This window comes from Mizuhopecten yessoensis, unplaced genomic scaffold (genome assembly GCF_002113885.1).
Source record: "Mizuhopecten yessoensis strain PY_sf001 unplaced genomic scaffold, ASM211388v2 scaffold6201, whole genome shotgun sequence".
Classification (NCBI taxonomy): Eukaryota; Metazoa; Mollusca; class Bivalvia; order Pectinida; family Pectinidae; genus Mizuhopecten; species Mizuhopecten yessoensis.
This window is the reverse complement of record NW_018406431.1, coordinates 81,186-101,095: the sequence shown is the minus strand read 5'-3', so window position 1 is coordinate 101,095 and position 19,910 is coordinate 81,186. Positions and strand designations below refer to the sequence as shown.

Sequence of the window (19,910 nt, the reverse complement as noted above, 5' to 3'; positions counted from 1 at the left end):
TCCAGGACGATGCACTCTCGTCCGGAGATCCTCCACCTTCACGCGTGGAAGCTATCTCAGGAGGCCTCGCTCAGGCGGGCTTTTCTAGGGACGTGTCAGATCGCATCGCTCGATCAATTAGGGCTTCCTCATCTGCCGTCTACCAGTCACGATGGAAGATTTACAGTGATTGGTGTGTCGGCAGGAAGGTTGATCCGATCAAGGCTACTGTCCAGGTGATTCCGGACTTCCTTCTTTGGCTGTTTAGGGACCTTAATCTTGCCCCTGGCACTATCGCTGGTTATCGCACGGCCATTGCTAGTGTTCTCTCTGTTCATGGTAGGTCGGAGGTAGGCTCGTCCTCCTCTCTTTCTGCCTTGATTAGGGGGTTTGGGTTGGACAGGCCTAGGGTCCGGCAGTTGGCTCCGCAGTGGAATTTGCCACTGGTGCTCGAATCGCTGATGCGGGCACCTTATGAGCCTTTAGCGTCTGCCTCCTTGAAGTTTGTTACTTACAAGGTGGTATTCCTTGTTGCCCTGGCCTCAGGTCGAAGGAGGAGTGAGATTCATGCCTTGTCTTCTCACCCCTCTTGCCTCCGATGGTCCAGGAATTACTCTGCCGTTACCCTTCTCACTGATCCTGCCTTTATGGCTAAGAATCAGGTTCCTGGCTTCTCGCCCGATCCGATTAAGATTCCGTCTTTGACTGCCTTCGTTGGAGCTGAGGAACGGGATAGGTTGCTCTGTCCCTGTCGGGCGCTTAGGTTTTACCTCGATAAAACCAGGGGGGGGCGAGGTCCTCGATCTCGTCTGTTTTTGCCCATTAAGCAGGGTCAACAGGATATCTCTTCTCAGTCAGTGTCTAGATGGATCTGTCAGGTCATCAAGTACGGTTACGACCACTCGGATGATCAGGTTCGGGCGTTGTATAAGGTGAGGGCGCATGAGATCAGGGCCCTTGCTGCGTCATGGGCCCTCCTCAATGGGTCCCCCTTTCAGGAGGTCATGTCCGCAGCTTTCTGGCGCGGACAGACTACCTTCACGGATTTTTATCTCCGGTCCTTGGCCTCTCATTCTGATGGATTGTATTCCCTTGGACCGGTGGTGGTTGCACAGTCTGTGGCTGTTCCTCCACAGTAATTCAGTGATTTTAAATAGTATGCTATCAGGCACCACGGTGGTACACCTGCTCGTTTCACGGGGAGGTTTTCCATTTTTTAATTACTTTCGGGGCTTTATTAGGGGGGTTCCTTGAACCTTTTCCCTACCTTGAGCATGTCTCGAGTTTGTTCCGTCAGCCTGGTCTGCCTGGATTCGAAGCCTCCACTACGGTAAGACGAATTCGCATACTAAAGTTATGGTAATTATTACTGAAATGAAATTGAGGTTTTTGAAGTAAAACCAATTTTCATGATGTAATACTTACCATAACTTTATGGAGTCCCACCCTGTATTCCTCCCCTTGCCTCCTCATCCTGGCTGCCTTTAGGCTCCATAAAAGGGGGTTTGAGGAAGGGAGATCACTCCGTGGCTCTGTCATCGAGATATAGGTTACGTCACGGTAGGGAGGTAGGGATATTTGAATCTTTTGTTTTTGGGCTACAAAGATGGGTGTAGGTATTGTATATGCATACTAAAGTTATGGTAAGTATTACATCATGAGATTTTAGTCTGACTCATTTCATGATTAAAACTATAGATTAAGATAACAAACTTATAACAATGTTATATAACAAACTTATCAAGCTTATAACAATGTTGACCCAGTTGGACTATAAACACATTCATTACGCACTACAAATTGCTCATCTCAATCCTGAAACACTTTCCTCTTCCGTAACCACGCAGATCCTCTTCTTTTCCGTAGTCTTTCATCTTAATAATACCAACAATGTTATCTTAGCAGTTGATTAAGTAATAGCACAGTACTACAGTAACATCGGATAACGATATTAAAACAAATAAATAAATAGCGTTGTGCACTTTTCTTTAAAATCTTTTGCTAGATTTAATGAAATTATGAACGTATAAAAAGCGACAAATCTTCATTTCCAAATAAAAGCAAATCTAAATCACATGGTACCTCTAAACTCAAATAACTTACTCGTTGAAAAAGGATGTTTCTTTCAATACTATAACGGGGACATTGAAAGAAAAAGTGATAAACATTTTCACAAATATGTCCACAAATACAGCTAGGGGTTTCCACAAGGTTCACACGTAATAAGTCATAATTTAGAGAACTGCAACGGTGTCTAAGCTTCGTATGAATAACATATAACCTACGGTCGCCATTACAAAAGTACGAAGGACGAATAAATTGATCGTTGGATTTCAGGGAATTTTTAAAGATATTCAATGAAGCTGATGACCTAATAGAGTTATCGAGGGTTTTCCAACAGCGAAGAGTTGACGGTAAAAAAGATGAGTTTGTTGTTGATAATCTGAAATACGGGATTCTATATTCATTTCTGTTTCGCAAAGGATAGCGAACTAGATCTTGTACAGTGGAGGAAAGCAGGGAAGAAAAATACTCTGGTGTTTGATTAACATGCATTTTAAACAAGAGTTGAAGCTTCCTTCTTTTTCTTCTAGCAGACAATGTTTCTAAACCTGTTTCAAAATTTAAAGAATATATACTAGCATATGATGGGAGACCTGTTATAATTCGAGCTGCTTCACGTTGGGCTTTTTCTAACTTTTCTGATTCGAAACTAGAGCATCCATCCTACAATTCGCATGCATATTCTAAAATAGGTAAAATAAAGGTTCGGTAAATTCTTAATAGGGCATCTCGTTTTAATAGAAATTTTAATTTTCTTAAGACATTTTTTTTCATAACTGAAGAATACACTGCTTCTATATGATCCTCCCATTTGACACTGGAGTTGAGAGTAACACCTCAATGTTTGTGACTATCTGAAAAGTCTAAAAAATTCCCGTCAAATTCTAATTCTAATAATGCATCTACGTCATTTCTACTGGAGAAAAAAAGTACGTCAGTTTTGTCCGGATTAAACGTTACCAGCCAAGTTTTAGCCCACGAGTTTAAAGATTCAAGGTCTTTATTTAGGATAGTTTGAATTTCAAGACAGGAAGAGGAAGAGCATTGGAGAGAAGTGTCATCTGCGAAAAGACGAGATGCTGAGCCAAAAATATCAGCTATATCGTTGATATAAATAAAAAATAATAGAGGACCTACGATAGAATCTTGGGGAACCCCTGCATCAATAGAACCTAATTTCGAGAAAGACTCGTTCACACATACTTTTTGCTGCCTTTGATGTAAATAATCCTTTAACCAGACCAATAACTCTCCGCCTATTCCATAGGATTTTAACTTTATGTACAAACCATTATGTTAAACTCTATCAAAGGCTTTTGAAATATCACAAAAGACAATACATGTGCATGGTTTTTTTCTTCAAGCGATAAACAAATGTTATGATACATTTCAATTATTTGGTATACCGTTGAATGTCCTGGAAGAAAACCAGATTGATATTTATAAAACAACGAATTTTCAAAAAAATAGTTATAGATATGTTTGAAAATAACACTTTCAAATACCTTACCAACAATAGACAAAAAAGAAATTGGTCGGTAATTTAAGGGAGAATGTCTATCACCTTTTTTGAAAAATGGCATAACTTTTGCAAGTTTCCACAACTTAGGATAAACACCAGCTTTAATCTTCTGATTGCAACTACAATTTCTTCGTCTGCTTAAAGTTTAATCTAACTCTTCATAATCTGCCTCACAGTTTAATTCTATAATATCTTCGTTACTTTCAGATTTTCCAATATTAAATTTTTTAAAGTGAGATAAGAAATCATCCAAGCCAATATTTGATGAAGCAGCAGAAACAGGGTTTTTTCTTTTACCAAAATATTTATAGAATTGTCTAGGGTTGTTTCGTCTGACTAATTCTAACATATCGCCTTCGTATCTCTTATATTCTCTCTTAAGCCTGTTTTCTAATATTTTGTAAGAGCGTTTCCTATCTATTAGAACTCTGTGGTTAGCTGGTGACTTATCAGTGTTAAAGGTTGTCAGAGCAGTTTTGTATTCTCGATGCCTATTTCTACACTCATTAGTGAACCATGGCTTGTCATTTTTGACGGGATTGTTTTTCTTGTTACTAGATATAACCCACATGTCTGTACATGTTTTACATCACAATAAGGCATAACAACAGCATTTACCAAACTACAAAAATTGTCGACCATGTCGTCAACGTCACATTGCGTTTTAGCGGTTATTTCACAAACTCGTCCTAAAGCGATTGTATTTTCTACTAATTTCGTTTTAATCAATTCCCTGTTTTCATCCTTCCATTTGACAAAATCGCTTGCAACTCTTGACTTTTATTCTTTCCACAGTATTCGTAGTTTGTTCTGTAATTTACGCTAAAACACAATGGAGCGTGATCAGAAATCGTTGTGAAATGACCCACAGAAAAGTCATGAATATTTATAAACTTATTGGTTTCTGCTAAAATATAGTCAATTGTACTGGTTCCGATGTGACTACAAAAAGTAATACTTCCCTTTTTATGGGCAGAATTGAGAGATATAGACGATGAATATCATTTGATCTTAATTTGTACATTTTATAACGATTTAACGCACAGATCAATCAAACAATACTACTACAGAAAACCCTTCATTTTCAAATGAATACAACTCCTTTGTATAAAAAAATGTTAAAGAGTTATTTAATTTAGAAAATATTTATATTTAGCATTCAAGAGGAGTAAATTATAGGTTCATTTATTGTGGTGTTTCATAACTGTTTGTGTTAATTAAGTATTGTTATATGTACATAATCGAATGGTGTTTAATGTATACTGTGATGTCACTCTCCTGTCTATTCTAGTATGCTTCGAGAGATGTACATGTATATATATATGTTCCTATTAGCCTAAGGGCTTTTGGTTAATAACGAATCTGAATCGGGAACTTACAGGATATATAATCGCGATCATTGGACGGAAAGTGTTCCTATTCTGGACATAGGGTGACCCTAATGATCCTTGATATGTAATCGCGAAAGGTCCATATTTTGAAATAGGATGAGCTTAAATTTACGATATGAGAGTGAGGCGTGCAGCATAAATTCCCCGGAGACGAGAGTTGATTTTGGTAAAGGGTGATGTTCCGATATTCGTGAGGTCACTGCGTCAGAAGGCTGCAGAGTTGGATGGTCAGTAAGTCCGAATCCTAATGATCCAATACTCAGAAGGAACTATATTCCAAATTAAATCTTCTTCGCTAAAATTAACTCTCCTTTACATCAACCCCAATGTGAGTTGAGGTTAGAAAAAAACCAATTGAGGTTCAAGTCGTTCAAGTTAAGATTAGTTAAACTCAAGGCTTTTAGAGGTCAAGGTTTGTCGTTAAGTTTTGATCAATAGAGGTTTAAGTCAATTAAGGTTGGTTAAGTTATGATTGGGCCTTCGGACTAGTGGGACTTTGGAATAAAGGTGGACCCTGTCTGGACAAGCATGGGGGAGGCAGGGTACAAGGCGTGGAGCGATGGCCGTTACATAGTTTAAACACAGTCGTGTAGTTGTCAGGGACAAGGATTACGTGGTCTGTTCAGGAAGTAGAACGACCTAACAAAGCTTGGACCTGGTAATCGTGACAGGTGATATTAATGAATTATGGATGAAACTTTTAACATAACTTTCATAAAAGACTGATCGCTAGACCGGGTCCTGACAGATAGATACTGTATCACTGTAATTAATTACCAAGCCCCCTCTCTCAATGCCCTCCCCCTTATTTATCGAGCAGCTGTGCAGAATGCCAATGTCCTTGTGGACTATTTAATATTTCCTTTTGCGTAACTGTTAACAATTCTGAGATAGTTAACAGTCTAACGACACGTTGTTATCATTGATAGTGTGCAGCGTTCTTTAAACGGATCCTATTAAAACGGGGCATCGACTTGGCGGAACTAACAATAGATAGTAACTGATAGTTAGAATGCTCAATCACGAGGCATGTAGCGATACATCAATACAGAGATGTCGTGACAGGTACATCACAGTATTGTAATATTATTTGAAGGATACATGTATCAGCGACTTCTTCCCAAAATATTAACGATTCGAATAACGTAACTGGTTTGGATATATTACGCGAAAAAAATAGAAAGTGTATTTTGGTTTGGAAGGTAATCCTTGTTAAACAAAATGAACACATCAGGTAGGCAAGGATGATAGATAGTTCTTTAATTTCAAACCCTCGGAATAACGCAGCCCTCGGGTTAGGTAATCAAAATCATCACCCATCCCTCTGTTCGTTGTCATACCTTAACGGTAGTGGACAATTTCACAAGTGAAAACAGTCCCAACGAGTCAAAATGTTTAAACCTTATCAACTTATATCGTAACCGGTATTGCCAGTAACCTAACCCATGACGCCAAAATATTAAGAATCTTAACCAGGACCAATGACGGTGTGGTGACAGTGGAGGTCAAGTAATCACTGGGAAACACTAAACAACAAAAAATCAATTCTACCACTTAATCTTTCTAATTTTACCAGTTTACTTCAATTAGAATTGAATTTTACAAAACACAATCTAAATCATATATTCATGACCTAACTTAATGACGTACCATCTAAATAATATATGCATGGGCTAACTTAATGATGTACTATCTAAATCATATCTGCATGGCCCAAATTACGAAAACACTCTCTAAATTAGCGGAGCACCATTTGAATTTAAAAACCATATCCAAGTTATCAGGACATGGACTAGTTTTCAGGAACAACAACCAATTTTCAGGAACAGCAACCAATTTTCAGGAACATAACACCTCATTTAAGATTGTGCCTTTGTTCCCGAAAACTAGTCATTGGCGCCCGAAAATTAAGTCGTTGTCCCGCTCACTCGCGCAGCGGTATTCCCTTTGATGTAGCCGCGATCCGGCGAAGCCCGCACAGGTGAGGCAGTCTATAGTCCCTGCCTTGCTTGCCGTGTTGTCAGTATAGCTATGCAAACACGGCCGCTCTAATTCCGTAATCAAAACGATATAATAACACAGGTCGATAGTACACTTATATTTACTTCGAATGAAATAAATAAAGACCACGGAAATAATGCTTATTTTGTACTACGGCCAGGGGTAGGATCGAAATGAACGACCATTTGAGAATAATGCATAACTTTTACCGTACTGCTGAACTGGTGCTTTGCTACATCACTCCAGCGACACATAAAGCCAGTATATACGTCTCTGATCACTCATATAATAATCAAAGACACAAAATGAACTCTCAATATTAACGATATTTAATAACGAACGATAAGTACGTTCCGATGTCGTATACAACTTATATTACGTAAACTATATCCCCCGGCTCTGTTCGGTTTCTATTTGCTAATTGTCCAGTATTTATTGATCAATTCGTGCAAATGATGAACCGATTGTGTAAATGTTCATAAACGAACCACTGTATATATATATGTTAAGACAGCTTACGTTCCTTCTTTGCTTCATATACCTTTCAATCGTTTTTAATGTTGTTAATAGTTTTGTGATTTATATAATCCTCTTAGAAAGGGGTTCCCGATCACCTGTCCTCTAAGCTTTTAATTTCTATTGTATTTAACATAAATGTATTTTATTCATATTTGGGTCTTTTAATCATTACTTATATAATTGTAATTAAATGGAACTTTATCTTTCCTGTACTGTCGTAAGAGTATCCCTTCTGAGTTAATTTTTCATGTTATAATATTTAAGGTTTAACTTTCTATTTAGTTTAGATTATCAGGTAATAAATAATCGGCGAAGCCGATAAAGATAAATTAATTTACCCGGGTTCCATTGCAGTTATCACCCGATAACCTAAACTAAATAGAAAGTTAATCCTTATATTTATAACCTTTTTCTTTACATAAAACGCGTCCTTTTATGTCATCAAAATAAACGTATGTAAATGAACACAAAATCCAGTCGTCCTGTAAGTCAACAACGTGACGTCATCGGAATGTATGAATTTCAACAATGTATGTTTACATTTCAACAATATATCTTTTGCATGAATACACTAATGAGTTACAAATCTGGTATCCAAGGTACTCCTGTTAACTTCCTAAAACAGCAATGGAAACTCCCGGATTGTTGACACTTCGAGTGATAATGACAATGATCTCCACAAAGGCTTTCATTAGAAAAATTACCATTTAAGTTATGTACACTTATGTGTTTAAAGTGAACGAAATTTTCGAAATATCTGGTTTCTTTATTCATTTTAAGCGAACTTAGCCATTTCAGAAAGATAATGTGCATCCGTATGTCAGTTATCAAAACTGTATAAAATAAAATGAGAAAAAAATAAGAGCGTTATTCTTAACCAGAGACGTATATGACAATATATACGACTTTGGTGTATAGTCTAAACAGTTGCTCTCGTCTAACGAACCTGTGATTATTAAAATTCAGAACCTATGAAACTTCTTATCTAAAAGGTAAAGCGTGATCCGGTTGTTAAATATATGAATTATCTGAATTAATATTGAATATAGTATTACCTGTCTTCAGACAGAGACATATAAAGCCGTAAGGAGTAGATACGTTTCTGCTTCAGGTTAGCCATGACAATGAGAATAATATATTAACTAAAGGTATTTTGTTTTGGTTTCGTTTATATCATAACCAGAGACCTTCTCTGTATTAACGTAATATATTAGGTATCAGTACATTTTACTCATAGTTCCAATAGTATTATTAATCATTATCAAATACATATATAGATAAAATATAACGCCGTGTGAATGATGTAATTGATATACAATATGTGTTAAGATAATTTCTGTGCACTGATCTTACACGAAAATGGCGCCGTTTCATTGGTTGATATACCTGTCAATCACGCGCGGTAGAGAGATGGGCCCTCACGGTGATTGGTTGATGTTCTTGTCGATGCTCCGCTGTTGTTTGATTGACAAGAATATCACGGGCCGTAGTTCGCGTCACACTCTGGTGCATGTACTCGCAGTGACATTTTCTATTTCTTTTTCTGTTTCCTGTTGTACAATATATTTAAACAAGAAAGTGATATTCGTTCTGAATTCTTTATTAATTGGTGCAAGCATCCCATGCAAAAAATTTATGATGAAAAAGTAGGTTTACTTTGTTTGTAATGTATAATCGTGCATAGAAACCTTACATGTGGATGTACATTGTATTGGACATGTATGTTCAAATTGTAGGTGTATACATATAGCTGTTGGTCTGTATGAACTTTCTAACTACGCATTGAAGTAAAATGAAATTTTATCACTATTTATAAGCTTCAAGGAAAATTCATTAAAAAAAAGTTGTTGAATGAGGTAAGTGGTTATGAAAAAAACATTTTGATATGATTCATTGTATGTGCATGTTTATATATTTGCAAGTAGGTTGGCCGAGTTAATTATTTCTATAACAAAGGAAATATCTTGTTATTTCATTATCTGATTAAGTAACCAGCATCCGACCTTGGAGAAGTTGATTCTGTTTGACACCTGGACAATAAGACTAACCGTACATCGCCCGAGGTGGTCACCTATCCACTCCAGGTGAAATTTTCACACCTCGCTTCACCCCAGTCAGTGAAAACAATAGATCGGCCATCGCTCGATGGTCATATAATTTAGTCTAGACAAACATGTGTGGTAGTTAATGGCAATATACGATGGAAATAATTAGGCCTACCGACATTTTATAACACAAATTCTGAAAAGAAAACGAGCACGCATTAAATAAATATTCACGGTTACCTTGACACATCGTGTGAAAAATATCATGCCGATTTTAATGTAAATATTACTCCAGAAGGAAGACGTGTATTGAATTCATTTCAGCAATAGATTGTCTGTTGCATTAGAAGTTTATTAACCCGTGCCTACGTTGAAAAAGTTTTAAAATCGGGGCATGCCGTCCTGACAGCATGGTGCCTGAAATCGATCCAAAGTTAACGTTATTGTCGTAAACAACTGACGGCGACTGCTTTATTTACACTATAAACCCTTTTCGTTGAATTGAATATTAAGTGTGTTTTTTGTTTTCGTTTCTATACAAGTTGATTTCATCGTACGGCTTGCCCGTTATTTGGGCCATGCAGATATGATTTAGATTGTGCATCATTAAGTTAGCCCACGCATATATTATTTAGATGGTACGCCATTAAGTTAGGTCATGAATTTATGATTTAGATTGCGTTTTGTAAAATTCAATGCTAATTGAAGTATACTCCTAAAATTAGAAAGATTAAGTGATAGAATTGTTTTTGTTGTTGTTTAGTGTTTCCCAGTGTAAACCAGTGGATGTCAATTAAACCAATGACGGCGTGGTGACATTGGAGGTCAAGTAAACCAATGACGATTTGGTGACAGTGGAGGTCAAGTAAACTTATGACGGTGTGGAGACAGTGGAGGTCAAGTAAACCAATGACGGCGTGGAGACAGTGGAGGTCAAGTAAACCAATGACGGCTTGGAGACAGTGGAGGTCAAGTAAACCAATGAAGTTATGGTGACAGTGGAGGTCAAGTTAAAGCAATGACGACGTGGTGACAGTGGAGGTCAAGTAAACCAATGACGGTGTGGTGACAGTGGAGGTCAAGTAAACCAATGACGGCGTGGAGACAGTGGAGGTCAAATAAACCAATGACGGCGTGGAGACAGTGGAGGTCAAGTAAACCAATGACGTTAACGTGACAGTGGAGGTCAAGTTAAAGCAATGACGACGTGGTGACAGTGGAGGTCAAGTAAACCAATGACGGTGTGGTGACAGTGGAGGTCAAGTAAACCAATGACTGCATGGTGACTGTGGAGGTCAAGTAAACCAATGACGGCGTGGTGACATTGGAGGTCAAGTAAACCAATGACGGTGTGGAGACAGTGGAGGTCAAGTAAACCAATGACGGTGGGGTGACAGTGGAGGTCAAGTAAACCAATGACGGCGTGGTGACAGTGGGGGTCAAGTAAACCAATGACAGTGTGGTAACTGTGGAGGTCAAGTAAACCAATGACGGCGTGGTGACATTGGAGGTCAAGTAAACCAATGGCGGTGTGGTGACTGTGGTGGTCAAGTAAACCAATGACGGTGTGGTGACAGTGGAGGGCAAGTAAACCAATGACGGCGTGGTGACAGTTGAGGTCAAGTAAACCAATGACGGTGTGGAGACAGTGGAGGTCAAGTAAACCAATGACGGCATGGTGACTGTGGAGGTCAAGTAAACCAATGACGGCGTGGTGACAGTGGAGGGCAAGTAAACCAATGACGGCGTGGTGACAGTGGGGGTCAAGTAAACCAATGACAGTGTGGTAACTGTGGAGGTCAAGTAAACCAATGACGGCATGGTGACTGTGGAGGTCAAGTAAACCAATGACGGCGTGGTGACCTTGGAGGTCAAGTAAACCAATGACGGTGTGGTGACTGTGGTGGTCAAGTAAACCAATGACGGTGTGGTGACAGTGGAGGTCAAGTAAACCAATGACTGCGTGGAAACATTAGAGGTCAAGTAAACCAATGACGGCGTGGAGACAGTGGACGTCAAGTAAACCAATGACTGCGTGGAAACATTAGAGGTCAAGTAAACCAATGACGGTGTGGAGACATTAGAGGTCAAGTAAACCAATGACGGTGTTGAGACATTAGAGGTCAAGTAAACCAATGAAGGTGTGGAGACATTAGAGGTCAAGTCAACCAATGACGGTGTGGAGACATTAGAGGTCAAGTAAACCAATGACGGCGTGAAGAAATTAGAGGTCAAGTAAACCAATGACGGTGTGGAGACATAAAGGGTCAAGTAAACCAATGACGGTGTGGAGACATTAGAGGTCAAGTAAACCAATGACGGTTTGGAGACATTAGAGGTCAAATAAACCAATGACGGTGTGGAGGCATTAGAGGTCAAGTAAACCATTGACGGTGTGGAGACATTATAGGACAAATAAACCAATGACGGCGTGGAGCCATTAGAGGTCAAGTAAACTAATGACGGTGTGGAGACATTAGAGGGGAAGTAAACCAATGACGGCGTGGAGACAGTGGATGTCAAGTAAACCAATGACGGGGTGGAGACATTAGAGGCAGGGCAAACTAGAGTGGATGGGAACAAAACTTGTTTTCACTCTTGACAAGGTCAACTATGAAAGTTAATAATGAAGTAGAGGTCAAGTAAACCAATGCCGGTGTGGAGACATTAGAGGGGAAGTAAACCAATGACGGCGTGGTGACAGTGGAGGTCAAGTAAACCAATGACGGTGTGGAGACATTAGAGGCAGGGTAAACTAGAGTGGATGGAAACAAAACTTGTTTTCACTCTTGACAAGATCAACTATGAAAGTTAATAATGAAGCTTAGGAATAACATACATGTAAATAAATATGGAACAAATAATTGACAAAAAATGCATATCATTTTGCAGTATTTGGTAATACATTTATGAGCCTATCATGTAGCAACAAGAAGTGTCCTATAACGGTTACAAAGGAGGAATTGTGTCGGCAGGAGACCAGCATGTCCCGGTGTAACTGTGTCACGGGCAGGGCGTGTCCCTAAACGTTCGTCGGCCCAACGCGTAACGAGGAAGCATTACAGATAGGCATCGTACATAGCTGGCCATGCTGTCGACACGCCCCTATCATGTACACAGATGCTGGCAGGCGATAGTCTGTTAACGCAGATTTTACTCGGTACCCTGAGAGTTCACGTGCCGCTCAGTAAAGTTATATTTGTGTTTCTGTTACATCGATAACAAACTATGTTACCTATATATCAACCTCATCACATTGTGGATGAAGATTGCGTGAAAACAACAAGCTACACGTGTTTTTCATGTTGAGTACCCGGCCATTATATGTCAGAGCAAATAGTTCCACGTACGCAAATCAGCAAAATATTCTATTGATTATGAATAAATATGCGACTATAACTTACTACTAAAACCTGTGGTGACATAGCAGGGAATACATAACATTATACATTATATTCGTATAGTATACCTAACGCCTAGAGCGGTTTACGAGTTTACGAGTTGAGAGTTAAAAGCTGAATTTATAGTTATGTTTAACAAATTAAATTCATTAGCTTTTCAAAACATAGGACGATTAATATGACGAAAGTGATAATTAACAATAAAAATATCTCCTACACATCTGTAAGGACCTGTTAGATACATGGAATTAGTTCTTGAACTCAAAGGCACTGAAATTTTATACGAAATATCATGTAAATATTACCTCAGTATTAATTATGATGACTTAATTTTTGAATATCAGGTTACTGTTGGATTACAAATTTTAATTACATCCTGTATACATGTTTAATTCCATGTTGTTTTTAGTTTTTTGTTTTTCGTTTCTGTATAATATATGTTTACGGTAACGTGCGAAAATTTTGAAAAAAAAATACATATAGAGTAAATGCGAGTAAATATGAAAGGAGCTGAAGGAATATTAGTTACACTGACAATCTTTTCATCCTCTTAAAAATAAAGAATTGATGATTACATCTACTTTAGCTTGATTGTTTCGGCACGTCTCACCTAATGACTTTTACAGTCGAAGGGAAATAACTCTCACTTTTATGGAACGCCATTTATTGCGCCATCCGAAGTCAGGTCCAGTTATAAGATAAGTTAAACCCACTTATTGGTTGTATTTAACTTATCCCCAATTGCTTAACCGATAAATTCAATTCAATTGAAGAGGTCTTCAATCCTTGCTGTATTCATATTGATAGGTGGGAATCAATATTGAAAGCAATCGAATTAAAACGAGACCGGTTCTCATACGTTCCTTTGAATAAAAGACCTGGTTTCAATAAAGTTGCAATTGAAGATTTCTTTATATGAATTGAAGAGATGAACAATTAAATTCACCGATCGATAATTATTTTAAGAAGTCTACCAATAATTGGAGATATCTTCAATTCAATTGAAATTATGTCCATTTCAATGGAAGCTGTCTTCAATTCACCTAGAGAGTTGTTGTATGTATACCCTATCATCAAATGAGTAAGAAAAAGGTACATTTTAACTGCGATATCTACCTATTTAGATAGAGACAGGTGCAAATCAATTGAATATACCATTTTAATTCCATTGAAGAAACTGACGATATCTTCAATCGAATTGCACATTTCTTTAAATGACTGAAGATATGTGCTGATTATTGAAGGTATCTTCTACATATTTGAAGAGGTCTCATTTTTTGCACCTCGCCTTTCTTGATTTATTTTGAAGATGGGTGCAATTCAATAAACGCCCTCCCCGAAGATTACGGTCATGTGCAATTAGTCGGTGATCTTTACACTTGCATGCTGGTAGGGTCGCAATTTTTCATCCGAATTATTCTTTCAAATGCAAATTTTGATGTTTTGACTATCATTGTGAAGTTTGAAGTTCAAGTTTGTTTTCTTCGTGAACTTTTTTTGTGTACATTTTATGGAAGTTGTAACGTGTGTGTATATAGATCTAGGTTAAATTAACCAGACACGAAAACATAATAAAACAAAATTGATGAATTTTGAACTTGTTCAGTCATTCATTTGCCAAAATTTGGTCGTGCGGCGTTGAATCAATTTATGTAAACGCAAAATATTTGTACATGCTAAATATCATTTTACAACGTAATGTAATATGAAATGTAATAGAGAATTATTATACTATTCAGTTTTCCTAATTACCAATCTGCAATCGAAATAAAAATAATGCATATCCCTGATACCACGATGCACACATTTAAACAAAAGAAAAATATCAAGGTAATTTCTTCTGTGACATAAATTCTTCAGGGAAAATAACCACACTCTGTAATTGTTGAATTGGGTGGCTTCAATCCTATGTCTTCGCCGAGGTACGAGCGTCGAATATAAACTCACGTGCACGCATTTTTTTTCGCGCCTCCTTTGTAAAGACGACGAGTAAGTTGTGTAGCCGTTTAACGTATCTATCTCTTATCCAAACCCACAAAAATGGCAGAGTCCGACTCCTCACCGAAGAAAGCTGTCAAACCAAAGATGCCATCCCAACACCCTACCTATCTGTCTATGGCCGTGGAAGCAGTGACGACTGTTAAGGATGCGAAGGGCGTTTCTGTCCCCGCCATTCGTAACTTCATTACGGAAAAATACAAAACTGTTGACGTTGGCACCCTACGTTTCCGATTGAAACAAGCACTAGCCAAGGCCGTGGAAAAAGAGACAATTGTTAAATCAAAAGCCACTGCCGAAAAGCCTCTACTAGTCAGTAGGTTTAACCTCAACAAGGAAAAGCTGCTCGCTCTTGAGAAAGCAAAAGCTAAAAAGGAGAAGGCAAAGGAAAAGGCCGAACAATCCACGAAAAAGACCACAGTAAAGAAAATGAAATCTACAGAGAGTCCACAAAAGAAAACAAAAACGACAAAGGCAAAGACAAAAACTTCTCCAAAGAAAGCTACAAAGACGAAAAAGATTCCAAAGACACCAGAGAAGGTGGTGAAGGCAAAGGCAAAGGCTACGACAAAATCTGCAATTAAGGTATGTACTGTACTGTAGTTATGTTGAAAATGGCGTCGACGCGTGCAGGAGTTACTTTCCTTAGTTTTTATCGTAACCGCGAACTTTTCAAATTGCTGGGTGCTAGACCTAGTAATTGAAACTAGTAAATAGGCTATTGGCATATAAGTGTGTTCACCCATAACTTATTACCGTCCCTCATTTACCATATTCTTGAATGCCAACCATGACGCTTGCCAAGTGTTTGGCAACTTGTGAATCTTTCCCCAAGGGTTGAGATTTTGTCCTGTCCTGTTGACACTGTTATAAAAAATGTGATGTTGACATTGCCGGCTCACCCGAATGCATTGTTGATGAGATGTCTTACAATAGTGTTGACTTGGGATTCTCTTGCCATGGACAGGTGTATCCACACTTTTACAGGCGATAGATATCCTTGTCTCGCCCTAGGGTTGAGATGGGGGATTCCCCTATTTATAATAATAGTATGATGTCGCGTTAACAATACTATGACGTTGTATCAACAATCCATCAACGTCATGTCAACCCCTGTAACATTACATTATGTATATCAATGGGAAAACGGGGTAAGAGAAAAATAATCTGTGGCCCTCTTGGGGTGAGATGGGGGAATCTCTGCCCTTTTGGAAAGATTCTTAAGTTGCGCAAACACAAAGCTTTGCCGAGGAGATGAGATTCTATTGATCCCCACCCACACCATTTCAATCCTAGGGTGACAGGGCGAGACATCTTGCACCAGGAAAATTTTGGATAAACTTGTCCAGGGAAATAGAATGTCATCTCCCATCCCTCACCTTCAGTCGAATATGGCTCAATATCCATCTCGCAATTCCAGAGAAGAAGCTTACTCATTTGACTCCACCTCGCATCCCCTTGGGATCAAATCATCCTTTCTATTTATACAATTTTGATTCTTGAATGCCAAACAACCAAGAAAGATTTGACCTTATTTGGTTAGAAACAATCATTTTGTTCCCATAAGGTTGCTTGAAGCAATGTGGCCTATTTTTGCTGTGGTTCTCAGCTTCCCCTACAACCCAACCCCTCCAAGGGGATCAACTCTTCCATTTATACAACTTTTTAATTGATTTTGCCAATGAAAGCTTCCACCTTAACATGGTTCTTGAAATTATGTGGCCCATCCTAAGTTTGATGTTGTCTAGTCTGAGAATAACAAGCATCCTTAACACAAACCGGTTGACAGTTTCGGTACTTATTTGATCAAATATGACTGGAATTTAGTAAATGTAGCAGTCTGTATTTGGCTATAAAACAGCTCAAATGATGAAACTGCTTTTGTAAGAGTTGAATTGCAAGCAAAGAGATTCCTAATTAAGGTTTCTTTTAAAGTTATAAATGGATATCTTCAGCAAGTGAAATAAAGTACAAAATAATTCTTTTATTGCATTCAAGAAATAGTTTAATTATAAACTACAAGTAGTTTATCATTTTTTTAAGCGAGCACACAAGTATTCCTTGTACTGTGACTTTGGCCTGGGGCAGGCATAATGCTCAGCCCCTTGAGGCTCTTTGTTTATTATGTTCTGGATATCGAAAATTCCTGGTACTTCATTTTGCTTTTCAAATTCTATTATACTAGTTTATATGTAGTGGACCCATATTTACTAAATGGTACTGCCTGAGGGACCCTCCAACCCCTCCCAATGTAAAAACAGCGGAAGTCACTAAAAATACCTTTACATCCTTGAGGAAAATGCATTTTGTTAATAATCTCTTGCTAGATCTGTTGGACATGGGTGTATTTATTTTGGCTCACCTGATCCAAATGACTAAGGTAAGCTTATGTCATACCAGTGTCCGAATTGACCCTGGGGTCTGGCCCCAACTCATAGCCATTTGCCATTACTGGGCATCAAGATCCAGGTTAGCGATACAGGCCCTCTGGACCTCTTATTAGTTTTTAAGTAGTGTTGCTTCATTTGTTCATTTTTACATCTTTTAATATTTCAGACCATCAAAACTCCAAAGAAAACCACAAAGAAATCTGCCAGTGGAAAAGTGAAAGCCAAATGAGAATGAAATGCAATTGAGGACTTTAGGACTGTGATAATGGGAAAATGGACACTGATCAATATAGATTATAACTGTTCAAAGCATGGAGAATGAGTATTAATTTTTAACATAATTTAAATTTTAGCGCTATAAAGGAATTGTGCTGTTGATGAGAATCTGATGATTTTGATACATGACTTTTTAATAAATTGTTTTTAACATTCATGCTTGTCGAGTCCTTTAAAGGCTATGCAAGGTCTGAATTAACTACTATCTGGGGCCTGTTTATGCGATACAACCAGTACATCAGTTTTTAAATGTAACTTTTTTGTCAACACTTGCCTGAAAGTAGCATCAGATTACTGGGTCCAACCATTTCAACTGTTTGGACTGCGATAAACGGAAATGGCCCTGGTAGTTGTTTCAGACAGAATTTTCTTGTGGTTTCTATCCATTCTGATAGTTTGACAAACAATTGAACAAACTTCTATGGCATTGTACCTTTAAACAAAAGTCGTTAAAGCGCATAACATTTCCACATGCAGTCTTCTTTACTGCTTCGTGGTCCATCATTTATGGATTGGTGAGAAAATCATATATTAATTCTGAGGTTATTGGGTTCTGAACATCACCAGGGTTGGAGACTTCCACCTGGAGCTTTCAATACCGCACAACTACCTACATAGTCTGTACATGAAGGCAAACAAACCATTGTTTAAACTATAAGCACAATACGTGAATCATTTCAAATCAAATCCTCAAAATCTAGCATATAAAAAATTCTTCAATCCGTCCTTTCATTTGAGAAGTTTGTCTGGGACACATCTTCTACTTCACCTGAAGTTGCCAGATTTGGTGTACTATATATAAAGGTCACTATGACCTAGGCTTTGACCCTAACTTTTGAATATCTTCTAGACTATACTAATTAACCTGGTGTAACCAAATTTGGTATATAAGGACATCTTGGGATGACAGAGTGCACAAATTAGGTTACTGCAACCTATGACTCCTTTGAACTTGACTTTTGGAATATTTATCTTCTATACTATTTCACCTGGAGTAGCCAGTTTTGGTGTACAAGGACAACTTGGGATGGCAATGTGCAAAAAGTAGGTCATGATGTGCTGTCAGCATACATTTTCGAACAGCCAGACCGGGACCCTCTAACTCGAGATGGGACGCTCTACCAATTGAGCTACCTGAGTGCCAATGATCGACCCAGTCAAATCCCACTACACAGTAATTACTCTTTGCTGTTGAGATCTTTGGGTTCCATCAACTTCATAAAATTAAAACCGATATCTTTCACACTGATGGACATCGACCATGTGAAGAAATTACCCTTGGTATTGGACAATCCTATTGGTACATGCTATCTTTTATTTCGCTGAATCCAAAGTAGCAGATTTTCTAGTCTGAAGCACAGGAACCTGAGAACTTGTTGCAGCTATATTTGAACCTAAACTATGGGTTAAGATCATTATGGTATGGGGTTGTCTGTCCGTCCGTCTGGCATAAAAAACTTTTGTTTGTCTGGTAATCTCCTATATTTTTCGACCAATCTCTTTGAAACTTGGGGGATATACATCATAATCATGATATGAAGGTGCGTCTTCCTCAAAAGAATTGATTCAACAATTTTTCCAAAAGTTATTGCCCTTTGTTTATTTCAGTATTTGATTTTGTTAGGCAATCTCCTACATTTTTCAACAGATCTCTTTGAAACTTGGTTTACATTATAATCATGATATGAAGTTGTCTCCCTTAAAAGAATTTTGATTCGTCGATTTTTGCAAAAGTTATTGCCGTTTGTTCATTTCAGTATTTGATTTTTTGTCCAGAGATTTTCGTCAACTAACGTCAACCTCATTAATATGCAAAAAGTGGCACTATGACTGCAAAAAACTTTGAAAGATGGAAATGGCTTGTTTTTAGAGGAAATGGAGATCATGTCCGTGGATGGAAAATAAAGGTCCAAATAAATCGTAACAAATTCACGGGTCCTGTGGTCAAAAGCAGAAGAAGCAATGGTAGAATAAATGGCTAGTTCATCTTTGCTTCATACATCACGATAATCTTTCAACTTCACAATTTAACTTGAAAATAAAAAAATGAAATATAGATAAAATCAAGTGTTCGGCGGGTACAAATATAATTGGCCCAGACCAGGATGTGATCTCATCACAATCCTCAGAAAAGTAAAAGGTGGAATTGTAGTATTTTACCTGCAGTGGGACAGGGATCCTTCTATATATAGAATGAACGATTTTAGTTTTCTGGATACCACATTTTTATACGCCCGTCGATAGACTACATATTATGTTTTCACGCGAGCGGGCACACATTAGTTTCCTCTCAATAACTTGAGTAATTTTGAATGGATTCATTT

The 19,910-nt window shown here is 38.1% G+C and overlaps 2 protein-coding genes across 2 annotated transcripts; one reads left to right on the top strand and one right to left on the bottom strand.

Moving 5' to 3' along the window:
* Nucleotides 1-10,707: 10,707 nt before the first annotated feature.
* LOC110451791 (histidine-rich protein PFHRP-II-like) lies at nucleotides 10,708-13,585 on the bottom strand. Its single transcript, XM_021499966.1, has 2 exons — nucleotides 13,570-13,585; nucleotides 10,708-11,480 (listed from the first exon to the last, which is right to left on the bottom strand). Exons 1-2 carry the CDS (start codon nucleotides 13,583-13,585, stop codon nucleotides 10,708-10,710), a joined length of 789 nt encoding a protein of 262 aa, XP_021355641.1.
* A 1,298-nt stretch (nucleotides 13,586-14,883) lies between these two features.
* Nucleotides 14,884-17,743, top strand: LOC110451790 (histone H1-I-like). The gene is made up of 2 exons (XM_021499965.1): nucleotides 14,884-15,505; nucleotides 17,477-17,743. The coding sequence occupies exons 1-2, from the start codon at nucleotides 14,963-14,965 to the stop codon at nucleotides 17,537-17,539; spliced, it is 606 nt and encodes a 201-aa protein (XP_021355640.1). The 5' UTR covers nucleotides 14,884-14,962; the 3' UTR covers nucleotides 17,540-17,743.
* Nucleotides 17,744-19,910: the final 2,167 nt, after the last annotated feature.